This window comes from Elephantulus edwardii, unplaced genomic scaffold (assembly GCF_000299155.1).
Source record: "Elephantulus edwardii isolate Elephantulus edwardi_28Jun2011 unplaced genomic scaffold, EleEdw1.0 scaffold00202, whole genome shotgun sequence".
NCBI lineage: Eukaryota > Metazoa > Chordata > Mammalia > Macroscelidea > Macroscelididae > Elephantulus > Elephantulus edwardii.
Window position 1 is genome coordinate 2413766 of NW_006399952.1, and position 24214 is coordinate 2437979.

Consider the following 24214-nt stretch of genomic DNA (forward strand, 5'->3'; position numbering starts at 1 on the left):
CCTCCCTGTACCACTGTCCCTCCCTACACCACTGTCCCTCCCTGTACCACTGTCTCTCCCTGTACCACTGTCCCTCCCTACATCACTGTCCCTCCCTGTACCACTGTCCCTCCCTGTACCACTGTCCCTCCCTGTACCGCTGTTCCTCCCTGTACCACTGTCTCTCCCTGTACCACTGTCCCTCCCTGTACTACTGTCCCTCCCTACACCACTGTCTCTCCCTGTACCACTGTCTCTCCCTACACCACTGTCCCTCCCTGTACCACTGTCCCTCCCTGTACCACTGTCCCTCCCTATATGACTATCCCTCCCTGTACCACTGTCCCTCCCTACACCACTGTCCCTCCCTATACGACTATCCCTCCCTGTACCACTGTCTCTCCCTACACCACTGACTCTCCCCACCACTGTCCCTTCCTGTATCACTGCCCCTCCCTACACCACTGTCTCTCCCTGTAACACTGTCCCTCCCTGTAACACTGTCTCTCCCCATACCACTGGCTCTCCCTACACCACTGGCTCTCCCTGTAACACTGTCTCTTCCTGTAACGCTGTCCCTCCCTACACCGTTGTCTCTCCCTACACCACTGTCCCTCCCTGTACCACTGTCCCTCCTACACCACTGTCCCTCCCTGTACCACTATCCCTCCCTGTACCACTGTCCCTCCCTGTACCACTGTCCCTCCCTGTACCACTGTCCCTCCCTACACCACTGTCTCTCCCTACACCACTGTCCCTCCCTACACCACTGTCCCTCCCTGTACCACTCTCTCCCTACACCACTGTCCCTCCCTGTACCACTGTCGCTCCATGTACCACTGTCCCTCCCTATACCACTGTCTCTCCCTGTATCATTGTCTCTCCCTACACCACTGACTCTCCCTGTAACACTGTCTCTTCCTGTACCACTGTCCCTCCCTACACCACTGTCTCTCCCTGTAACACTGTCTCTCCCTACACCAGTGTCTCTCCCTATAACACTCTCTCCCTACACTATGGTCTCTCCCTGTACCACTGTCCCTCCCTGTACCACTGTCTCTCCCCGTACCACTGGCTCTCCCTACACCACTGTCTCTCCCTGTAACACTGTCTCTCCCTGTACCACTGTCCCTCCCTGTACCACTGTCATTCATAGTCCTGGTTCAGCTCTTGTAGATGATGCCCCTTGTCTCTTATCCTCCTTGCTTAGATAGAAGATTGGTGAACAGATTCACCCTGCTAGCATGTACCACATGCGCTGCTCATCACAAGGGTGTGTGGATTGCTCCTTAGGGGCTGAAAAGTATAAAGTGTTCACTTATCTAGGTGTGGGTTCATTAGTCACAAGCTCCACATGACTATTTAAGACCAATAAAATGAAAAGATTGTGGTTGGTAAAGGAAAAATTCTGAATTAAAAAAAGGGGGAGGGGAGAAGAAGCCACTATTTCAGAAATAGCAGCTAACGGATGTTCTCTTAAGGTTTTATGCCAGTATGAAATGAGAAAACTCGAAAAGACTTTGGGGTTTTTTAGTCTTATTCCTCAAAAAAGAACCAAAATAGAAGATTTTTATCTGTATTTGTTGGAGGATACCAGTCTCCAGAAGAAATACAGACCAAAATCAAACCACTTAGAGGCAGAAAACAGTAGATTATTAACACTAATCCTGTACTCTAAATTTACATGTCTGAGTACTTTTCAATTGTAATTTTAACCAGTATTCAGTGTCAGGATATGATTTTGCCAATCTGTAAAGCATATTATTAAAAAAGTTCAAAATATATTAAATATTTAGAGTCAACGTTTACAGAAAAGCCATGTTTAATGTTATTAGGACTCTTTATTAAAAAAAGATTTAGTTTGTACTAACTCTGAAACATTTTATTAATCTAATCAATTCAATGATGAGTTTAGGGAGACAGTACAAGACTAAAAGAATTCTTACCACAATGCAAAGCACTAAGAGATAGGCTTATAAATAATGCTAAATTTAAGAGGCAAGTGTCTTGAAAAGATCAAATAAGCTTGTCAACTTTTCATATATAATAAAATAGAAAAAGTGCGTTTCAGTAAAATTAGACAGCATGCTTAAAATATGGCATAAAGTTCAGCAGTTATCATGCATGACATCCATTAAAAAACACTTAGAAATATGTAAATTAAATCGGTATAAAATTAAGATTAGCAAGAATAATAAAGAAAATAAAAAATATTAGGCAGAAAAAAAGACTCTAACCACTTTGTCCTCCTGGTGTGAATATCCACGAAAGCAGGTTAGAAAGGACAGAAAAGACAAAACAAAAAAAGAAAGAATTAAGTCCATTTTTAAACCAAGAGACTTTAAGAGTCTGCTAGTAAAAGAAAAAATTTGAAAAAGTCTCAATAACTTTTTAATTGAATTTCAGACAGTTAAAAAGGAAAAAAAATTCTATATATTTCACTTACAAATGAAATTTAAACAAAAATACACTACATATTAGAGTTCATTAAGATATATTATGAGAATGAGTTTCATAAAAGCAATTAAATTCCTAAGTACCACAGAAAAGTTTTCTTCACAAATAAAATCTTAACTAGACATTCTGGCATAACTAAGTCAACAAAAGAAATTGAAAATTATTTATAAAAAAAATGCATGTATAAGAAATACTAAAAGACCCAATATCACTGCTTAGCTTTGATGTTATAAGCTACTAAAGATAGACAATATACAATACTATATGAATTATGAATTATTGGGATGTCTTCTAAAATTTATGTGTGTCAAAAAAAATTAAGCCTTCTAAAAAACTAAAAAAAATTTAAACCTTCTAAAACATTTAAGTGAAAAAAAAAATATTTAATTGGCATTTATCACTAAAGTAAAAATTAAATCTGTTAATTTGAGGGTATAGATTTGTAAATGCAGAAAACAAAATAAGGTATCTGACATTGCCAAATACATGTTTAAACACTGAAAATTAAACACACTCTCATGATAAAATTTGTTATTAAGAAAGACTTGAAAATCAGAAAGGCTTATTTTAAGATTCCACTTCTTCATTAAAAAGTACCTCTCTCTGTATTTTTTGTATAATTTCCTTGTTGTTGTTGTTGTTAAGTGCCGTTGAGTCGCAGGTGACTCATAGTGACCCTATGAAGGAGAGTCCCTGACGCTTGGGTGCCTTTAATCCTCTATCCAGGTTCATAGGGTTTCCAGAGGTAAGCTATTATGGAAGTGGATGCCACTCCTCCTTCCAAATAATTTCCTTAAGACTGCTAAATTTCTACTCTACTCCCTTATGTGCAAAAAAAGGAAATGAATATTTACTTTAGAACAGATAGGATTGCATCCCTTGTATTGTGTTCTTGACTGTTTCATTTTGTTACAGATCATATAAAATTTATTGTACATAATCAAGGATATCTATTACCAACCTGTTAGTGCAACAAAAATCATATTCGGATCACTCATTACATTTGTACCAGACATTACACCAGATGCTTGAGTTGTAAAAATAATAAAGACAGTTTCTGCCCCCAAGGAATTCAGTGGAGCTCAAGAGAAATAAACAAATCATTGCCCAATAGAGATGTTCTGAGAGCAAGGGAATAACAAAGCCTTCTGAAACACACGTGATAGAGGAGATAATAAGACTTGAAGAAAGAAAACAAGATTTCACAAAGAAAATGAGAAATAACCAAAGATTTGATGATGAAAAGAATATCAGGAAGAGAGGGAAAACATTTCATGGCGAGATCATGTCAAGTGTTAAAAAAAAAAAAAAACCCATCCAGAAAATAACAAACAAAATTGATATATATGGAATAGTAAACAGCCTGAAATGGCTAAATTATAAATTATGTATTTGAACTATGTACCCATAGCTAATTATATTAATAACTCCCAACATTAAGATGGATACCATTTTCACAAAATAAAATAAACAGTCTTATGTGATCTGAAAACTACTACTTTCTAAAATATGGAGGGAAAGAATTACAATTGTGAATTTACTAATAGTTATCCCTTCTTAACAGATATAACAATTTAAATATTAATTGTAATATATACAGAAAACCCATTCCATACATATGAAATATTACTGCTGTATCTTTTATTAATATTTTTTCATAGTTGTACGTGCCATATCTTTGATTATCTTACAGAAGAAAGAAAAGATGTACTATTATGGCCCTATTTATTGAATGTGTTTCTGATGGCACAGTCCATTAGAAGTCGTGCTACAAAGATGTGTGTCCAAAGATGATGTCTTTTCTGGCATTTCAAATCCACCAGTACAGTAATCAATGCAAAACCATTCTACTGCACTCTTCGTGTAGATGTATATATGTTTCAAAATACTAACTCATGTCATCTCACAATAGCTTTATGAGGTAGTAGTATTATCAACTCTACTTAGAGATGAAGAAACTAGGGCACAGAGAGATTATGCATCTTGCCAAGGGTCACTGACAATGGCTTACTATTGTTAAGTGCCTTCAAGTGCAACCTTTATTTTTAAAGGTTGTAAATATTTTTTTTTTATTAAAATGAAAGTTTACAGAGACAGGGTTTCCAGTCATTCATTGTTGCACTTTTCTCCCTGCCCACCCCCTCCCCCAATTCACTCTTCTCCTTGAAAAGAAAAAGAAAAACTCTTTCACTGTTATGCAATCCCTCCCCCCAAGTCCACTCCACTATGCAGCCTTCACTCTGGAATTATGTCATGACAAGAATACCCATTCATATGTCCCTTTTAAACAGTTCTCTCCCTCATCTGTTTCAATGCAATATACATCATTCCTCCCCTCCTTTTCTGTCTTTCCTCAACCCTGATGTCGGTCCCATTTCACAACAGTGGCCCTATGCAATTTCTCCTTCTGTGACTGAGATATTTCACTCAGCACAATGTCTTCAAGGGTCATTATTTTGCACATATTTCATGAGTTCCTTGTTTTTCAATGCTGCATAGTATTCCATTGTGCAAATTTATCAGAGCTTTATCCATTCGTTTGTTGATGGGCATTTGGGCTGTTTCCAGCTCTTTGTGAACAGAGCCACAATAAACATGGGTGTGCATATTATCTGCTTAGGTGGCAGTTATGGTTTCTTTAGGGTAAATTCCCAGTAGTGGAAATGCTGGGTCAAATGGTATTTCTATTTGCAACTTATTGAGAAAGCATCATCTAGCATTCCATAGTGGTTGCACCATTTTACACTCACACCAACAGTGAATAAGGGTTCCAGTTTCTCTACAACCTCGCCAGCATTTAATGTTTGCTGTTCTGCTACATTTTGCTTTTCTTACTGGGGTGAGATGATATCTCATAGTTCTTTAAGTTGCAACCTTCTGAATATCAAATCTATACCACTTGTGCCATCCTCATGATCTCCAATATACTTAATACAGTTATTGTGACAACCCATCTTGTTAAGGGTCTTCCTCTCTTTTGTTATCCCTCCACCTTACCTAGAATGATGTCTCTGCCCAAGGACAGACTTCTCTTAACAACATACCCCAAGTGTGTGATATGAACTTTCACCATCATTGCCTGCAAGGAACATCCTGATTACACTTTCTTCAAGACATATCTGTTTGCTCTTTAGCAGTCCATGGAATATTCAGTACTCTTCTCCAAAACCACAACTCAAAGACATCACTTCTTCTATCATCCTTATTCACTGTCCAACTTTCAGATGCATAGCAAGTAAATGAAAGGCCATAGATTGACCCTGACACACTTTGGTCTTTAAACTGACACTGTTGTTCCTTAGAACTTTGGAAAGGTCTTTGGCAGCACATTTTCCCACTCCAATAAGTCTTTTGATTTCCTGACTGCTAGTATTAAGAATGTTGATTGTGAATCCTAGTGAGATGAAATAACTGGCAGTTTCAATCTTTTCACCATCTATCATGATGATGTCTATTGGCCTAGTGTAAGGATTTTTTTTTCTTTGATGTCAAGATGTAATCCTTATTGAAAGCTGTAATCTTTGATTTTCTGTAGCAAGCACTTCAAGTCTTCCTCACTTTCCTCAAGCAAGGCTCTCTCATCTGTGTACTCAGGTTGTTGATGAGTCTTCCTCCCATCTTAAAGTCCAGCTTCCCAAATGGTTGGGTCAGCATACAGACTGAATGCTGTTGTTGTTGGTGGTGTTGTTGTTAAGTGCCAATGAGTCAAGTACAACTCATAGTGACCCTATGAACAAAAGATCTGAACCCAGGTCTATAATTATTGTCACTTCTTTAGAGTTACCAAAGGCATATTGTTCAGGAAGTGGATGCCAATCCTGCTTCCATTCAGACTGAATAGAAATGGAGACAGAATATAGCCTTAATGCACACCTTCCTTGATTTAAAACCATTTAGCGTTCCCTTGCCCTGTTTGGACAAAAGCTTCTTGTTCTAGGTATATGTTTCATATGAGCACAATTAAGTGTACTGAGGTTCCCAATCTTCTCAATGTTAGCCTTCATTTGTTGTGATCCACACAGTCAATAAAACACAACTAGATATCCTTCTGGAATGCTCTGTTTTCGGCAGGATCCACCTGGCAGGATCCACCTGGCATCCCTGCTGGCACAGGTTCTTCTAAACGTGGCTTGAATTTTTGGCAGTTCTCTGACAATGTACTATTCTGGTTTTAATATCTTCAGCAAGATTTTGCTTGCATGTGATATCAATACTATTGTTTAAGAATTTCCACATTCTGTTGGATAACCTTTTTGGGGAATGGGAACTAATATGAATCTCTCCCAGTCAGTGAAGCAGGTAGCTGTCCTCCAGATTTATTGGCACAGACTAGTAAGCATGTCCACATCTGCAGCTGTTTGTTGAAACATGTAAATTAGTATCCCATTAATCCTTGGATCGTTTTTCCCCCTATGTCTGCAGCATAGTTTGAACTTCTTCCTTAATTACCATTGGTTCTTCTTCATACGCTACTTCCTGAAATGGTTCTGTGTCAGCCAATTCTTTTTGTTACAGTGATTCTGTGCATTCTCTCTATCTTCTTTTGATGCTTCCTGGATCATTCCAGATTTTGTCTACAGCATTCTTCAGTATTGCAACTAAAGGCTCAATTTTGTTTTCTTATTCTTTCAACTTGATAAAAACCAAGTAAATCCTTTCTTTTTAATTTTCTGACTCCAGCTCTTTGAAATTTCATTATAATACGTTGCTTTGTATTTTCAAGTTGTCCTTTGGAACTGTCTGTTTATCTCCTTTACCATTTCAAGATTTATCCTGAAATACAATGCTGTGATAAGTGTCCATAGGAATGTAAGGAAAACCTGTTACTACAACTATTATTCAAATGAATACACCAATAACTATAGCCAAAGATAAGGAAATTGAGGTTTTCCAACACTTTTGAAAGTCTAAAATACACTGAACATGCAATCATGTTGCATAATATTCATATTAATTGGTGACTAAAATACAAAAGCTGGGGGGAAAAGAAGGCCATGTAATCAGAAATTATGGTCTTGGTAACAGAAAAGAGGCTGGAGATTGAATGATTGAATCCTGTAGAATGATTTATTCATTGCAAATATCTTTCTAAAAATAAAAAACGGTGACTATTTATATGATCCTCATTGATGAACTACACAAAGAAGCCGATTAACTACATTTGTGAGAAGAATAGCTGGAGAAGCTCAGTATCAGCAGTCAAGACCAGGCTAGGTGCTGACTGTGCCACAGACTATCAATTACTCATGTGCAAGTTCAAACTGACGCTGAAGAAAATAAAAATAAATTCAAAAAAACCAATATATGACCTTGAGCGTCTCCTACCTGAATGTAAAGTCCATCTCGAGAACAGATTTGAGGCTGTGAAAAGACCAGATGAGCTACAGATGACATCAAGGGCATCATCAATGAAGAAAGCAAGAGGTTAATACAATGACAGGGGAGAAAGAAAATACCAATACAATGTCAAAAGACATTTTGAAAATTATACTGGAACATCAAGGAGTCAAAACAAATGGAAGAAAAATGCCAAAGTAAGAGAGAGTAATAGAAGATTCTAAGGGGCAGCAATGACTACGAAGTAATGAAACTGGAATGTAAACTTAGTCTCACTTCAAAGATTGTGGTATAGTCACCACACAATGCTGCCTTTATAGACTGCCCATGACTTATGTTAGCTTTATATATCTTTGTTTATAACTTAGATTGATAATTATGACCAAAATCCTAGAATTCCAATAATGATTTATCAAATCCAGAGCATTCAACAACTATTTATCAAGTTTAAAAGCATGCATTTAAGATTTATATTTAAATAGCTATAAAAAATTGGTAGTATCCCATTTCAAGAAATTAATTTTATACTCGGTATTTTTTAATCTTACTGAACTATTCCTATGGCTATCCTAAATAATGCACTACCTCTACTTAGAGTCAAATTGTTATGCCACTGTATACTAAGATTAACTGTCATTATTCCCTTCTGATATTTCCATTTGATGATGATGGTGGTGGTGATGGCGGCATCATTTCCTATAAAGAATGGTAACTTCTTCTCTCAAAAACTTTATGAGCAACATTTCCATTATTAGTTCCTCTGTCTCCTGGGAAATTAATGTCACTCTTTATTTCACATTCCTTCTCTATTCAGTCTTTTCTCATTACTTCCTACTCTACTGCCAAAATAGATAAAACCCTCTCTATATATCATGCTCTAAACTCTCCAATTAAATCACAATCACCTCTTTCTTCTTGCTTGCCTTGTAATTAATGAAAAATTTTCTTTCCCATTAAATAACATGACACAATTTTTAAATGTTTGCTCTCCATTGTTTCCCCAAGAATACCAATAACCATATTCTACCATGCCATAACCAAGGAAATACTATCACAGTTCTGAGTTACAGTAAGGGGCTGGATCAAGAGATTATAGCTATACTAGAATGACATGCCAATGTTAAAGTACACCAGACTTCTTTCTGCCATTCATCACCTAACACACATTTATGCTGACACACAGAAACCTAAAACAGACAAGGACACTTGGAGAAAGGTAATAAATTAAAAATAATCAAAAGTTAAGAGTAATAGTTTAGAAACCTGTAAAATCTAGAGTGGCACAAAAGAAAAAAATGGCAAATTTATAACAAGCATCTAAAAACATCTATCATGGAGAAGAATATGCTAACATTCAGAAAAATGAGTAAATGTTTATCAAATAGCAAAATGTAGGTATTGAGGAAAACAGAGACATGTCAGGGAGAGGAAAAGTGTAGGAATTAAACTATCAGGGAAACAAAACTGTAGGAACTATATGGTAGTGGTAACATAAGAAAATGTATAAGGAGCCCTGATGGCATAGTGGGCTGCTAACACAAACGTTACTGGTTCTAGACAAAAAGTAATAAATCTTGGAGAAGATGTGGTGAGATAGGAACTCTTATACATTGTTTTTTAAAATGCTGTCAGTGTAAAATAGGATTGTAAAATGGTGCAACGACTTTGGAAGGTAGCTTGGCAATTCCTCAAAAAAGCTGAACACAGAAATTCCATCTGACCCACAGCTATTCCATTGCTTGGAATATACCCTGAGAGAATGAAAACTGAGGCACAAATGGAGACTTGAACAAACATATTCACAGTAGCATTATTCACCATCGCAAGAACATGGAAACAGCCCAAATGCCCAACCACAATTGAGAACAGATTGAGAAATTATGATATATTTACACAAAGAAATACTACCCAGCAAGCAGGAGCAATGTTGTGTTTTGGGTTTGTTTTTTTTTAATTACAACCTAACTTGGGAGGGACTGGAGAGCATTATGCTAAGTGAACTAACTCAGTCCCATAAGGACCAAACTCTCTAAGACCATTACTGTGAAAGATGTTTGAGGATCCAAGGGAGGAAGGAACAGATGGATGTGGATGGGCAGGGGGGAGGGGTTAATCACAGGGTCACACAATTCAATGGGTAGAAGGAAGGGTGGATAAAGGAAATGGAAAATATTTGGTATGAAAAACAATGTATATTAATTCTGGGGCTTCGTCTGACATACTTAGGACATGTTGTAAGGAGGGACCAGTCCTTGGAGAGGGACATCATGCTGGGCAGAGTGGAGGGACAGCGCAGGAGGGGAAGGCCCTCTATGAGGTGGATTGATTCAGTGACTGGGGTAATTGGGATGGGAGTGTCAGAGACGGTGCGATTGTCACAGGACAGAGCAGAGGTTAGGGCTGTAGTATATAGGGTCGCCATGAGTCACAAGCAACTCAATGGCATATAACAACAACAACAACATTAATTTTTTTAAGTAAACTATTATAAAATTAAAATTTTATTGAAAAACAAACGTCAATTGTTCTAATCCACCTGCTGCTCTGGGAGGAAAGATGAGTAATCAGCTCCTGTTAAAATTTAGAGCCTTCAAAACCTGACAGATACAGCTCGAGTTGGAGTCAACTGCAGTGGGTTTTTGTTGGGGGGAGATCTGTTGTTGTTGTTGGGTTGGCTGGCTTCTGTGGAATAAAATAAAGGTTATGTCTAGAAACAGATCAAGAATAAATCATGAATGGTTCTCTAGACCACAAGACATGTCACTTAGGAGATGAGAAGTCACTAAGGAGAAACGGAAATTATCAAATGTGCACTCTACAAAGATGTTTCTAGCACTCTAAGGTGTCTGGAAGGTGTAATGGTCACGTACTTGGCTGCTAACTAAAAGGTCTCCAGTTTGGATCATTTCACAGGAGAAAGACATGGCAGTTCACTGCTTAAAAGATTTGTGGTTGTTGTTAGGGACCACCGAGCATGACTTACTGTGACCCTCTGAACAACTGATCTGAACCCTGTCCTATCCTGTGCCATCCTCATTCTTTGAGCCCATTGCTGCAGTCACTATGTCAATCCACTTTGTCGACGGTCTTTCGCTGACCCTCCACCTTTCCAAGCATGATGTCTTTCTAAAAGGAAACCCCTCTCTTTAGCAACATGCTCTGGTGGCCTGACATACAGTTTTAATCTAGTGGCTGCTCTGTGGGAGAAAGATGGGCAGTCTTCCCTCATGTGATTTACTGCCTCTGAAAACCCACTGGAGGATGACTTATGAGTTGGTTCCCATAAGTAAGTATAGTTTGACGCTATATAACAACAACATAAATAAGTATAAATTGAGGCTATATAACAACAGAAACATGCACAAAGTATGTGAGGTGAAGTTTTCTTATCATCTTTGCCTCTAAGGAGCACTATAGCTGCACTCTCTCCAGGACACATCTGTTTCTTCTTTTAACAGTCCTAGGGATATTCAGTATTCTACTCCAACAAAGGCATCCAAAGGCACAAAGGTATCCATTCTTCTTCTGTCATCCTTATTCACTGTCCAGCTCTCAGACACATGGCAAGTAATTAAAAAGATCATAGCCTGAAACAAGTGTGCCTTAGTCCTCAAACTGACATCACTGCACTTGAGTAAACTGACTGCATACCTTCCCAGTTCACCCTTCTCTAAAGGAGCAGCTGGTGAATTCAAACCACCTGTCTTTGGGTTGGCAGTACAACTCTCAAGTGAGGGAGGAAACAAAGCCCAAACTGTTATGGATTAAACTGTGTTCCTTCAAGATATGTTGATGCTGTAATCATCGCCTTTGAACATAACTTTGGTGTAGGATCTTTGAAGACTACAAATGGACACAAAATCATATCAGAACAGGTAGAGTCCTAATTCAGTCTGAGTTATGACCTTATCAAAGATAGAACAGCAAAGCCACACACACACACACACACACACACACACACACACACCAGGAACAAAATAGCCCTTCAAACCCATTGCTGTCAATTGAAATTCATGGCTGTTCCAATTAGATGTTACAGAGCAGGAATGTTCAGTAGTTTCCTTGTGCTTATCTTTATGGAAGCTCACTATCAGACCCTTACTCCTAGTGCTGGTCTGGAGGTTTAAACTAACCAACTTTAGATGAATAGTTAAGTGCAAATCCTTTACACTATACAAGGACTTTAAAAGAAAAGGGACAGAGAAAAAAAAATGGCTATAAATTCTGAGGCAGCTGCAAGATAAGGGAGACCTGGAGACACCAGATGCCAAAAGGGACAAGGAGGCATCTTCACCTGAGCCTTCAAAGAGAATATAGCCTTGTCAACATTAAATTTACACTACCATCCTCTATAACAGAGAGACAGTAAATACCTGTTCTCATAAATCAATCAGTTTATAGTAATCTGTTAAGGCAGCTGTAGGAAATTCATACAAGGAACAAAGGATAAAAGTAGACACTCCTGAAATGAAGACATCCAAATATCTAATAAGAACATGATAAGATGTTTAACATAATTACATGCAAATCAAAAGCACAGTGAAATACTATTTCATAATCAACTGGTTGTTATTTTTCACAAAAAAAGAAGAAAAGTAGACCAGTTAAAAGTTGAATGATAGACATATTTACACTATCATCACCCAAAACAAACAAATAAAACACCAAAACAAAAATCAGGAGAAGAAATAACAGAAGCTGCCAAAGATCCTCATATGCAATCGAGTATTAGATCTGACTCTTTGGTTTGGAGATCTGGGGTCATGTCTTCCTGAGACATCCCAGTTAACTGGCCCAATAAACTACTTCGTGTGTCTGATCTACCTCCTGGTTCAGTGCATAGGGACTTAAAAGCTTGCAAACTGGCCATCCAAAGCACAATTCATCTCTACTCACCTAGCGCAAACTAGGAAGGAGAGTCAGAAATAAGAGGATTTGGAAGTGTCTAATTGCCTCCATGAATAAAAGCCTCCTTTGCGATGATGCCAAAAGCACTGGAGGTTGTGTGGCTACCATTACTAATCAGTCAAAGTTTCCAATAGAAGAACAGTGATCAAAAGAGGGAAATGCAGGGCAGAATCTTAAATTCTTGTGGAATCCAGACTTTATGGAGCAACAGAGGATAGATAACTCCTGACACCATTGCTCTGAGATCATCTTTAAAAGTTAAAACAAAAATATCCCCTAAAGTCTTTGAAAAACCAACATTACAGTTTAGCTTTGTTGTTGTTGTTGTTATGTGCCGCCGTCAAGTCGCTTGCGACTCATAGCGACCCTATGTACAACAGCCCTAAACTCCGCCCTGTCCTGTGCCAATCGCACTGTCTCCGACACTCCCATCCCGATTATCCCAGTCACTGAATCAATCCACCTCATAGAGGGCCTTCCTCTCCTGCGCTGTCCCTCCACCCTCCCAAGCATGATGTCCTTCTCTAAGGACCAGTCTCTCCTCACAACATTTCCAAAGTATGTTAGACGGAGCCTCAGAATCCTTGCCTCCAAGGAGCCACCCGGTTTAACCCTTTCCAGGCCAAATCTGCCTTAAGCATTATTCTTTTCGAAGAACTATCTACATGGGATCATATGGACAACAACAATTAGACAGATTTGATGGAAAGCTTATGAGGCTATGAATTTATGTGAATACGGAAGGAATAACTCAGAAAAAGGCAGGGTAATGGTGGACCCAGTTTAATGATGATTAATTTTATAAAACAAGAATGGAATGATTGTATGAAACACAATGTGAATGAAGAATAGTGTGAAACACAATGTATACAAACTGGAAGCAAACCGATATAAAAGAAATACTTTAAAAAAAAATAGGATAAAAAAATTTAAAAGGAAAAAATACAATGTATATGAATGTATAAACACAAAGTAAATGTATAAAACATGATGTATATGAATGTATGCAAACCAATAAATATTTAAAAAAATAGAATAGAGGGATAATTTTAAAAGGGAGAAATGAAATTACAGAGTTGACATATTCTCACTAAACACTATATTTAAAGAAGGTGTTCAGCTATAACTGAACGGCTGGAAATACAGACATTTTAGAAGTAATTTCTGGCTTTGAAAAAAATAAGCCTTTGAAAACCCACAGCTCTGTTTTGACGTACCTGAGGTTACCATGACTCGGAATCTACTGGATAAAAAATAGTTAACGAAATGAACTTAAAACTATAAACTTCCTACTAAAAATTGCGAAAGAGTAAGGAGAGAAGAGCAAGTTCTAAAGACCTTACTGAGACAAACACCTTCGAATACTGTTCTTGCAATTTTAACAAATCACTCTGCGGTGTCATGAACAATTCCCTAAAGTGAACAATTGAAATATAAAATACTACTATATATGGGAAACACTTCCTAAATCATTATCTATTAAAGGGCAAAGTCCAACTAGATGGATTGGCACAGTGACTGAAGCAATGGGCTCAAGTATGTCACAGACTGTGAGGATGGCACAGGACAGGACAAGGTTCAGCCCTGATGTACACAGGGTCATGATAGGATCATACTCTACAGGATGCCTCTTAACAAGAGTGCCATTAGAAAGGGGAAATTCTAAAACATGGAATCTTTATCCTGGAAACAGTCTCTTTGGAACAAAATGAGAAACAAGGACCTAAAGAAAGTGTAAACCTACAAAGTCTGTAAAATGGTATGCACTATTGTTGTTGTAATGTGCTGTCAAGTCAGAATCAACCCACAGGTGACCCTCTAGCAGGTTTTCAGAGGCCATAAACTGCACAGAAGGAGAATTACCCATCTTAGTCTCAAGGAGCAGCTGGTGGATTAGAACTGTATGCCTTTGCATTGACAGTGCAACTCCTTACAACCAAACCAACAGTGTTCCCTAAAATTATATGTTGTTGTTGTTATATGCCGTCAAGTCACTTGCAACTCATGGCGACCTACATACAATACAATAGCCCTAAACCCTGTTCTGTCCTGTGCCAATCTCACTGTCTCTGACACACTTACCCTGATTACCCATCACTGAATCAATCCACCTCACAGAGGGTCTTTCTCTTCTGTGCTGTCCCTACAACCTCCCAAGCATGATGTCCCTCTCCAAGGATAAGTCCCTCCTTGCAACATGTCCAAAGTATGTCAAACAAAGCTTCAGAATTCCTGCCTCCAAGGAGCAGCCTGGTTTCACCCTTTCTCAGATAAACCTGTTTGTTTTCTTAGCAGGTCATAGTACATTCAATACTCTTCTACAATACCACAGGCTCAAAGGCATCAATCCTCCTTCTATCCTCCCTAGCCATTGTCCAGCTCTCTGTAGATATGTAAAAAGTTGGGTGACAACTGTCAAATTAATCATTTGTGTGACTTTAAGAACAAACTTTTATCTCTTTGATATGAATTTTCTGCACCTATATGTCAAGCAAGTATCACCTGCATTTCTGTCATACTCTTTAAAAATCCAGTCAGTGAAATCAAACACCAAGGCACTTAGCTTTTGAAGTCATCTTAAAAGTAGAGAAAAATACCACCAGCACTAGCAGAACGATGAAAGGCTTTTTCTGGCTCATCTGAGTCTTAACTGTAGCTATTGTCTTTGTTTTACTAATGGTATGAGTAGGTATAAGAGAATGGTGATAGCGAGCATTTCTGTACCTTGTTTGAGCGTAATGACACTCGACCTCCGCAACGAGCACAGAACTTGGTTTGGCAATATGAACAGTTATGGCCACAGCCATCCGCAAACTTGGTTTTGTGGCAGATGCCACAGGTGGGAGCATCACCCTTCTGTTCGTGCTGCTGCTGCGACTCCTCCCCCATCTTCTTCACCTGCTCCTTATACATTTCGAACTGCTGATGCAGCTTTCTGCAAATAAAAAAAAATATTTTAAAAAAATTATTTCCTAGTTGTCTAAAAATACATATAGTAATAACCACAATCTACAAAATTTCATATCCCTAACAATTCACAGCCTAAGAATAAACTAACAAAATTTTCCTTTCTAAGTTATAGAATAAAATAATGTATGATACATCAGACCTTTAAAATACTACAATTAGTTCTGTCCTGTGACATGAATGTGAATTTACCAACAAATTAATATGTTCATGGAGATATTTCTTTGAGTGCAATCCTAAGATTGACATCTACAATTTGTCAACATATGTTCAACCATACGCTCTAACACACTTACAACATTATTTCTCAACAGTTTAGTTTTTGAATTATAAGGAGCTATTTTGAGCTAGTTACATAGTGAAGCCAAAACTTATGAATTTCAAATACTTGAGGCTGAGTCTCAATTGGGTGAGTGATCTCCAGAATCCAAACAGAGGGGCAAACGCTGGCTGGGTGCTCTCCCTAATCGTTTAAATCTGCTCAACCGTCTGGTAGCTGGTGGCTAGAAAACCATTGTGAATTCTTAGCAGCTGACCAAGTGATAATGTGAAATCAAAATACAAGGTTTTTAAAAGGACTTTGATGTTGACTTTATTTAATGTAATCCAAGCTTAAAGTGGTCGATCTTTTCACTTGCATTGTTTCTTTAAAATAAATGAAAATATTTTAAAAATTATAGTCAAATTTAGAAAGTAGAATGCACCCATTGTAACAAGGACAAATGATGAATAATCGATAAAATTGTAAGTTTTCTTGAATTCATCTGACAGGTAAGGTTGTATAGTAGGCAAACTCTAAGCTTGATCCCAGTTTGTCTCTTATGAGCGTTACGGTTTGGGGCTTTACTCCTAGGTCTCTGATCTACCTTGAGTTGATTTTTGTGTATGGTGTGAGATGTGGATCCTGTTTCAGCTTTCTGCAGGTGGAAGTCCAGTTTTGCCAGCACCATTTGTTGTTCGATTCCAATTTTTCTGAGTGTCTTTATTAGGAAGCGTTGTTGGATTTTGTCAAATGCCTTTTCTTCATCAAATGCTAAGATCCTAGGGTTCTTGTTATTTACTTTGTTAATATAGTGAATTATTCACCAGAGATAATTGGTCTGTAGTTTTCTTTCCTGGTAATATCTTTGCCTGGGTTTGGTGTTAGGGTTTTGCTTGCTTCATAGAATGACTCTAAAAGTGTTTGCTGTAGAAGGTCAAGGATTACAGTCTTCAATATGGTTTGCATCTCAACATCAAGCAAACATTACCAACAACAACTCTTAACTTTGGCAGAACAGGAAGGAAAGTGATAGCTGTAGTATCTGCCCCTTCTTCACTGGTCAAAGTCCTCTCATTTTTGTTAGAGAAGAATTCTAGACCTAAAAGTTTCCTTCCTCCTCTTTTCATGAGTACAGGTATTTCCTCCTCTCCTCTAACTGCAGGGGATTTTTCTTTGCCTGGATCCTGGGGAGGACAGCATTCACTTTCTTCCTTTAGTGGCTTAAGGGGTTTGCTTTTTCAGTAGAGAAGAGCTTGAGGGCATTGTGCTTGTCACTCAAGAGCTCCTACTCACCTCTTTCCCACCTGCATTTATGTCCCTCCCAACCTACCTCCCCACACCTACATGACCAAGGCCAGGTTTGCTTCTCTTGCCATGCTTCCTCAAGTGTTCCAGAGATTATCATTTTCCCCATTTGATAGCTTTGATTTCCTTGTCAAATATCAGTTGACCATAGATACCTGGGTCAATTTCTGGGTTCTCAATTCTGTTCCATTGGTCTATGTGCCTGTCACTGTACCAGTACCATGCTGTTTTGGTTACCCCTGATGTGTAATAGGTTTTGAGGTCAGGGTGCTATGCCTCCAACCTCATTTTTTTTTCTCAGAAGTGTTTTGCTTATTCAGGGTCTCTTGTCTCTCCAAATAAATTTGATAATTTCCCTTTCAATCACCTTGAAAAATGAATTTGGTATCTGGATTGGGGTTGCACTGAACATGTAAATTACCTTTGGTAGGATTGTAATTTTCACCATATTGAGTCTTCCTATCCATGAACAGAGGATTTTTCCATTTCTTTAAGTCTTTTATTGTGTCTTTCAGAAATGCTCTACAGGGTTTTTTTGTATCTCTAGGTACTTTCACTCCCAAATATCTCAATTTGTGGTTGGCTATTGTAAATGGTATTGCTTTCTTTATTTCCATCTCTGAGTTCTCTTTGTTACTGTAGAGGAATCCTACTGATTTTTGGAAACTGATCTTATATCCTGCCTCTCAACTAAATTGTGTGTGTGTGTGTGTGTGTGTCTTTGTTTTGTTGAGTCATTGGTCTTTCTATGTACATTATCGTATCATCTGCATATAGTGACAGTTTAACCATTTCTTTGCCAATCTGGATGCCTTTTATTTCCTTCTCTTGGAGTATTGTTCTAGCAAGCACTTCGAACACAATATTGAAAAATTTCGACAGTGGTCATCCTTGTCTGGTCCCTGTTTGCAAGGAAAATGTTTTTGGTCTTTCTCCATTGAGAATGATGTTGGCTCTTAGTTTTACATAAATACTTTTCACTATGTTGAGGAAATTCGTTAAAAATCCAGATGAGATTATTTTTTTTATTGCATAGCAATATACTTACAGAATAAATTTAGGAGAATTAAAATCTTTTAAAAACCTCCAAAAAGAATAGAAAACAAACAAATTAAATCAATAACAGACCTATATGACTCAGCAAGCCATTTTTAATATAAATGTTTATAAATTAAATTACAATTGATCCACACCCATTTTATAGATAGGTCTGTATTTTACATTACTACCTCATAATTATAGTTTATGCATACTTAAAGCATTATTTTGAGAAAAATATATTTCAACACAATTAAAAATGAAATTAAAGAATTCTACAAAATATTGCCTACTTCTATATATCTTCACACACACACCCCAAAATCCAATTCTTTTCCAGTATTATCTCATATCCAACTTAGCATATAACAGCACAAGTTACTGAAAGTGTTAAGAAAATTCTGAAATAACTATAAGATTATTTCAATTATATCAGATATTTTGTTTATTCTTTTTAGGGTAAGAATATTTCTCAAACAATATTCTTATTATTGCACACATAACATACAGAAACGCCATATAAAATTCATGCAAAGTTCTTTATTTAATGTTAAACTTTTCATGTACATCTGTATCTTTCATTTTTTTCTTTTTTTTTTCTTTTTTTATATATGTCAGAAAGCTCTGGTGACTTAGTGGTAAGGAGTTGTGCTGCCAACCCAAAAACACATGGTTGAAATTCACCAGCTGCTCCGTGGGAAAACGAAATGCATTCTCCTACCACGCAATTTATCATCTCTGAAATTCCACTGAAGGTCAGCTATGAGTCGGTTCTGACTTGATGGCAAACAACAACAGCAATTTCATATGTCATAGAACCAATATCTGGCACTCAAACTTGGAAAGTCAATTTCTTGAACTGACAGAATTAAACTTTTCTATAACGAGATACAGAATCCTAGGAACTGAAATTACTATGCCATTCAAAAAATTACATAATCTTGAGGAAGAACTTTGAGATGAAACTTATGGCACACATGCAGTTTGTTATTAGAAAGTGCTGGTCTATAGCCGCAGAGTAAGCTTTGTAAGTTGGTTCCAACTTAGCAGCAATGACTGACTGACTTTAATCTCAGACTGGCATAATTTCTGTAAACCTTGAATTATTGCTGATTTAGCTACACAAAATGCTATTTCTCTTGCAGACCACCAACACATTAGAAAAACTTGAAATCACTATTATACCTAAGTACACAAAAGAATATTTTGCAAAGTCCCATTTGAATGACAACCTGGTGAACTAGTAAAATTTGTTTCCTGATACCTCGCCCTGATTCACAAATATGGCTGAGCCTCAGAATCCCGTGGAAGGCTTTAGTGAGCTCAGGTAGATTAGTGTTAAGGAATCACACACCAAGCCAAAGGTAAATGGTTCAAATCCATCATCTGCTCGCGGGAGACTGATGGGTAATCTCCTCCTGTGTAATTTATATTTCTATAATAAGAAACTCTGAATTTAATCCAAGCATAACAGACTTAAACCTCTAAAGCAAGGACTCAGAGATCCAAATTTTAAGGAGCTTTGATGTGGTTCTGAGAATTACTAGCATGCGACATTCTGCATAGCTTGAATTCTGTTTTTCTCTGCTGTATAATCTATGGCTTCTCCTCTAGTATACTTGACCAAAAATGTTCTCCTGCAGTTCTCCAAGAGAATCATGCTCTTTCATGCTTTTGCTTATGGTAATCTATCAGTGAAAATATAATTTTTTTTTTCACTTACATACTCTTTTTCAGCATACAAAACCTAGCTTTAACTTCAACAACACACTCAATGTTACTGACTAGTCAATGGACAAAGATTCACTCCGGAAGGTGGAACCTCTGAATCTACATTGTAATTATTTTTATGTGTATTATTTAGAAGCAAGAGTGGCATCCACTTCCTAACTAACATGCCTAGGGAAACCCTATGAACTTTGATAAATGTCGATAGTTGTAGAGGAACTTCAGGCCTTTTGTTCATAGGGTCACTATGAATTGTGCTCCACCTGAAAGCAACCAACAACAACATAGCATTATTTGTTTGGGACCATTCCTCTTCTTCCTCGCACAGTGTCTGAGACACACATTGTGCTTCTCACCAAAAGGTCAATGCTTCAAACCCACCAGCTAGTATAATGGAGTAAGATGAGCTGTGTTAGCGGCTCAGTGGAGGGTCACTATGAGTAGATGCAGCCGGACAAGAGTTGGGTTCGATTGGGTTGTTTTAGAAGTTTTAAATGAGCAAGAATAACTCAGTATTTCAAGAGATCTATGGTGGGGTGAGAAGAGATTCATTTTCAGACATGGTCCTAGCCTAGGCTTCATCATCTATTTGATTTCTTTAGAGTTGAGATTTTAATATAGACTTCACCATTGCCTAAATGAGTACACAAAAGAAGTGTGTTAAATAATACTCAACTCCAAAATACAGACCTAAAGGAGATTACATGATTATGCTTTTATTGTTGTTGTTAGGTGCTGTCAAGTATGACTCATAGTGACTCTATGAACAGCTCTAATCATAGGTTTCTCATGAGCACAATTAAATGTCCTGAAATTCTCATTCTTCTCAGTATTAGCCATAATTTGTTATGATCTACACAGTCAAATTCCTTTGTATAGTAAATAAAGCATAAATTAGCCATTTTTCTGGTATTCTTTACTTTCACCCAGGATCCATCTGACATCAGCAATGATATCGCTGGCACCACAGACTCGTCTAAATCTTGCTTCAACCTCTGGCAACTTCTTTTCCATGCATTGTTCTAGCCATTTTTTAAAAGTATTTTTCTTGTATGTGATATTAATGATATTGTTTAATAGTTTCCACAGTCTGTTGGATCGCTTTTCTTGGAAATGGGAACAGATATTAATTTCTTCCAGTCAAACAGCTAAACAGCTGTCCTCCAAATTTTCTGGCATAGACTGGAGACCACATCAAGGGCGGCATCTATTAGCTGAAATATGTTGATCGGTATCCCATCAATTTCTCGGCCCTTATTTTTTACCAAAGTCTTCAGCTTCAACTCCTTCCTTCATTATTATAGCTTTGGACAATGATAGAATAAATTGTTTTAAATGGAACTACTAATGAAGAAATGGATTTTTAATTCTGGCTATCAGTTTTCAATATGTATTTCATCTCAGCACAAGGAAAACAAAAGTGCTCACAGCAGAACCAATAGATAAGGATAGACAAAATTGAAGTTGTCATCAATTTAGTTTTACTTGGACCAAAAACAACACCTATCATAGCAACAGTTAAGAAATCAAAGGAATGTTGCATTAGAGAAAACTGCCATCAGATCTCTTTAAAATTATACAAAACAACGATGCCAGTTTGAAGACCAAGATACACCTGATCCAAGTTATGGTATTTTCAATTGATGGGCAATCTCCCATGTGATTGACCACCTCTGAAAACCCACTGGAGGGTCAGCTATGGGTCAGCTCCAACTCAACAGTATACAACAACAGCTATGAATTTGAAAGTTGGACAAAGAATAGAAAAGAACATAAAAGAATTGATGCCTTTGAGCTGTAGTGCTGGTGAAGAGTATTAAATATATCATGAACTGTCCAAAGAACAAATAAATCTGTGTCAGAGGAAATACAACCAGGGTGATCCTCGAAGGCAAGGATGGTGAAACCTCATCTCTCAGACTTTGGGCATATTGTCAAGAGATGCCATTTCTAGCAAAAATACATCACTCTGGATAATAGAGAGTCAGAGAGAGAAAGACCCTCTTTGAGATGAACTGGCACAATGACTGCAGATTGAGTATGGTAACAAGTGTGTAAATGGAGGAGCCAAGACAAGGTTTCAACACGCTGTTCAGAGTCTCTAAGAGTCACAGTCAACACAACAGCATCTAACCACAACAGTCTGTAATAAAATATTACTTATTCTAATATGAAAATGCATAGAGACTTTAAAAAACACAAGTTCTACTTTTTTAGCATCAGCAACCAAAAGTCAATACCTAGAATTTAGCTTCATGAATAATTTTATGACTGAATGAATGAAAATGGGCAGGTAGCATGTCATCCCTCTCAAACAATGGTCCAGAAGAGAAGCAAATTAGGTAACCCAAAGAGAAGAACAAGGCTTAGAACTTTGCAGGTGATGACATAAGAGGGGAATTCAGAAGTAACTCTAATCTGTGGTTTACAAAGAAAAAGGAGCGCGCTTAGATTAGGAGCACAGAACAGAAGACATCTGTGTATCAAGAATGTAAAGTGAAGAAGATAAATATTGTCTTTTAAATCTAAATTCATTATACTGTATATAGCACATAACAACAATAACGAATTAGCTGTCAGGGAATTTTGATGGGGGGGAGTATCACCCACAATTCAAGAATTCATTTCAAAACATCCAAGAATTTTCATCTACCATCTTCTAATCCAAAAATCAAAGTGGACTGAACTGCATTTATCATTGAAATAAAGCTGTTCCTAGATCTTTGTTTATGCCAACCAAATATTACTTTACTCAAATAATTTAAAGTTTCCTTTTAAAGCCACTCACAAAATACGTCATTTTATATAATGGCTCCTACAATTTACTAAACAATGTAAGATGTAATAACATGAGTTTATTTTTCTGAAATTTTTTCACACGATACATAATTGAAGTCATGTAAAACGGAAACAGTATCCCACGTAATTATCTTTTGCTATTGATTTTATTGTTTTATTCTGTTAGTTCTCAAGACCTTAAAGAAAAACCAACAAAATAAAGACTGTGTGCCATTTTAGTACAAGGATTGTTGGTTATAAAAGGATTCATTAAATACAGTATTATTTATATCATAGTTTTGTCTTACATTTTTAAAAAGAATAAACCATATAAAATCAGTTGTAAAGAAATATTGCTGAGCTCTTAGTATGTATCAAGTATTTTGCTAAATGTCAGAGAGAGAGAAACATTGCCCAGGAGAAATATGAAGTTTTCACTTTAGAACTATATATCTGCCGTAAAAAATTACTAGAACATAGTCATACTATAGCTGAAATTGAAACATATACAAAATATAAAATAAAATTATGTATTTCAACTAGCAGATGTTGCCCTAGATGGGCTCACCAAGTTATGTCAAGAATTCTGGAGGACAACCACTTGGCCAACTGACTGGAAGAGGTCTATATTTGTTCTCATTCCAAAGAAAGGTGATTCAACAGAGTGTGGAAATTATTGACCAATATCATTGATATCACCTGCAAGCAAGATCCTGCTGAAGATTATCCAAAAATGACTGCAACAGTACATCAACAGAGAATTGTCAGAAGTGCAGGCTGGGCTTAGAAGGGATCGTGGTACTAGGGATATTATAGCTATTGATAAATGGATCTTGGCTGAAAGTAGGGAGTACCAGAGGAATGTCTATCTGTTTCATTGATTATACAAAGGCATTCGACTGTGTGGATCACAACAAACTGTGGCTGACTCTGTGAAGAATGGGAATCCCAGAACACTTGATTGTGCTAATGTGAAACCTATACTTGGACCAAGAGGCAGTCATCAGAACAGAGCAAGGAAACACTGCATGGTTCAAAATTGAGAAGGGTGTATGTCAGGGATGTGTCCTGTCTCCATACCTATATGCACAACAGATTATCCAGGAGGCTGGACTGTATGAGAAGTGTGGCATCAGGATTGGAAAAAGATTCATCAACAGTCTGCATCATACAGATGACACAACCCTGCTTGCTGAAACTGAAGAGGACCTGAAGTGCTTGCTGCAAAAGATCAAGAACTGCAGCCTTCAATAATGATTGAGGCTCAGTATCAAGACTACAAATATTCTTACCACTGGGTCAATTGGCAGCATTAAGATGGGTGATGAAAATATTGAGGTTGTTAACAGCTTTAGTTTGCTTGGCTCCACAGTCAACACTCTTTTGACCAGCAGCCAGGAAATTAAAAGACATATTTTGATGGGAAAGTCTGCTGTTAGGGACATCGCCAAAGTA

The 24214-nt window shown here is 37.4% G+C and overlaps 1 protein-coding gene across 1 annotated transcript in view; it reads right to left on the minus strand.

The window, feature by feature from the left end:
- Positions 1 to 24214, minus strand: part of RIMS2 (regulating synaptic membrane exocytosis 2) — a 629796-nt gene that overhangs the window by 491266 nt on the left and 114316 nt on the right. Inside the window, exon 2 of the mRNA XM_006897149.1 lies at positions 15406 to 15616. Coding sequence (XP_006897211.1) covers positions 15406 to 15616 — 211 coding nt within the window. The remainder of the gene's footprint in view (positions 1 to 15405; positions 15617 to 24214) is intronic.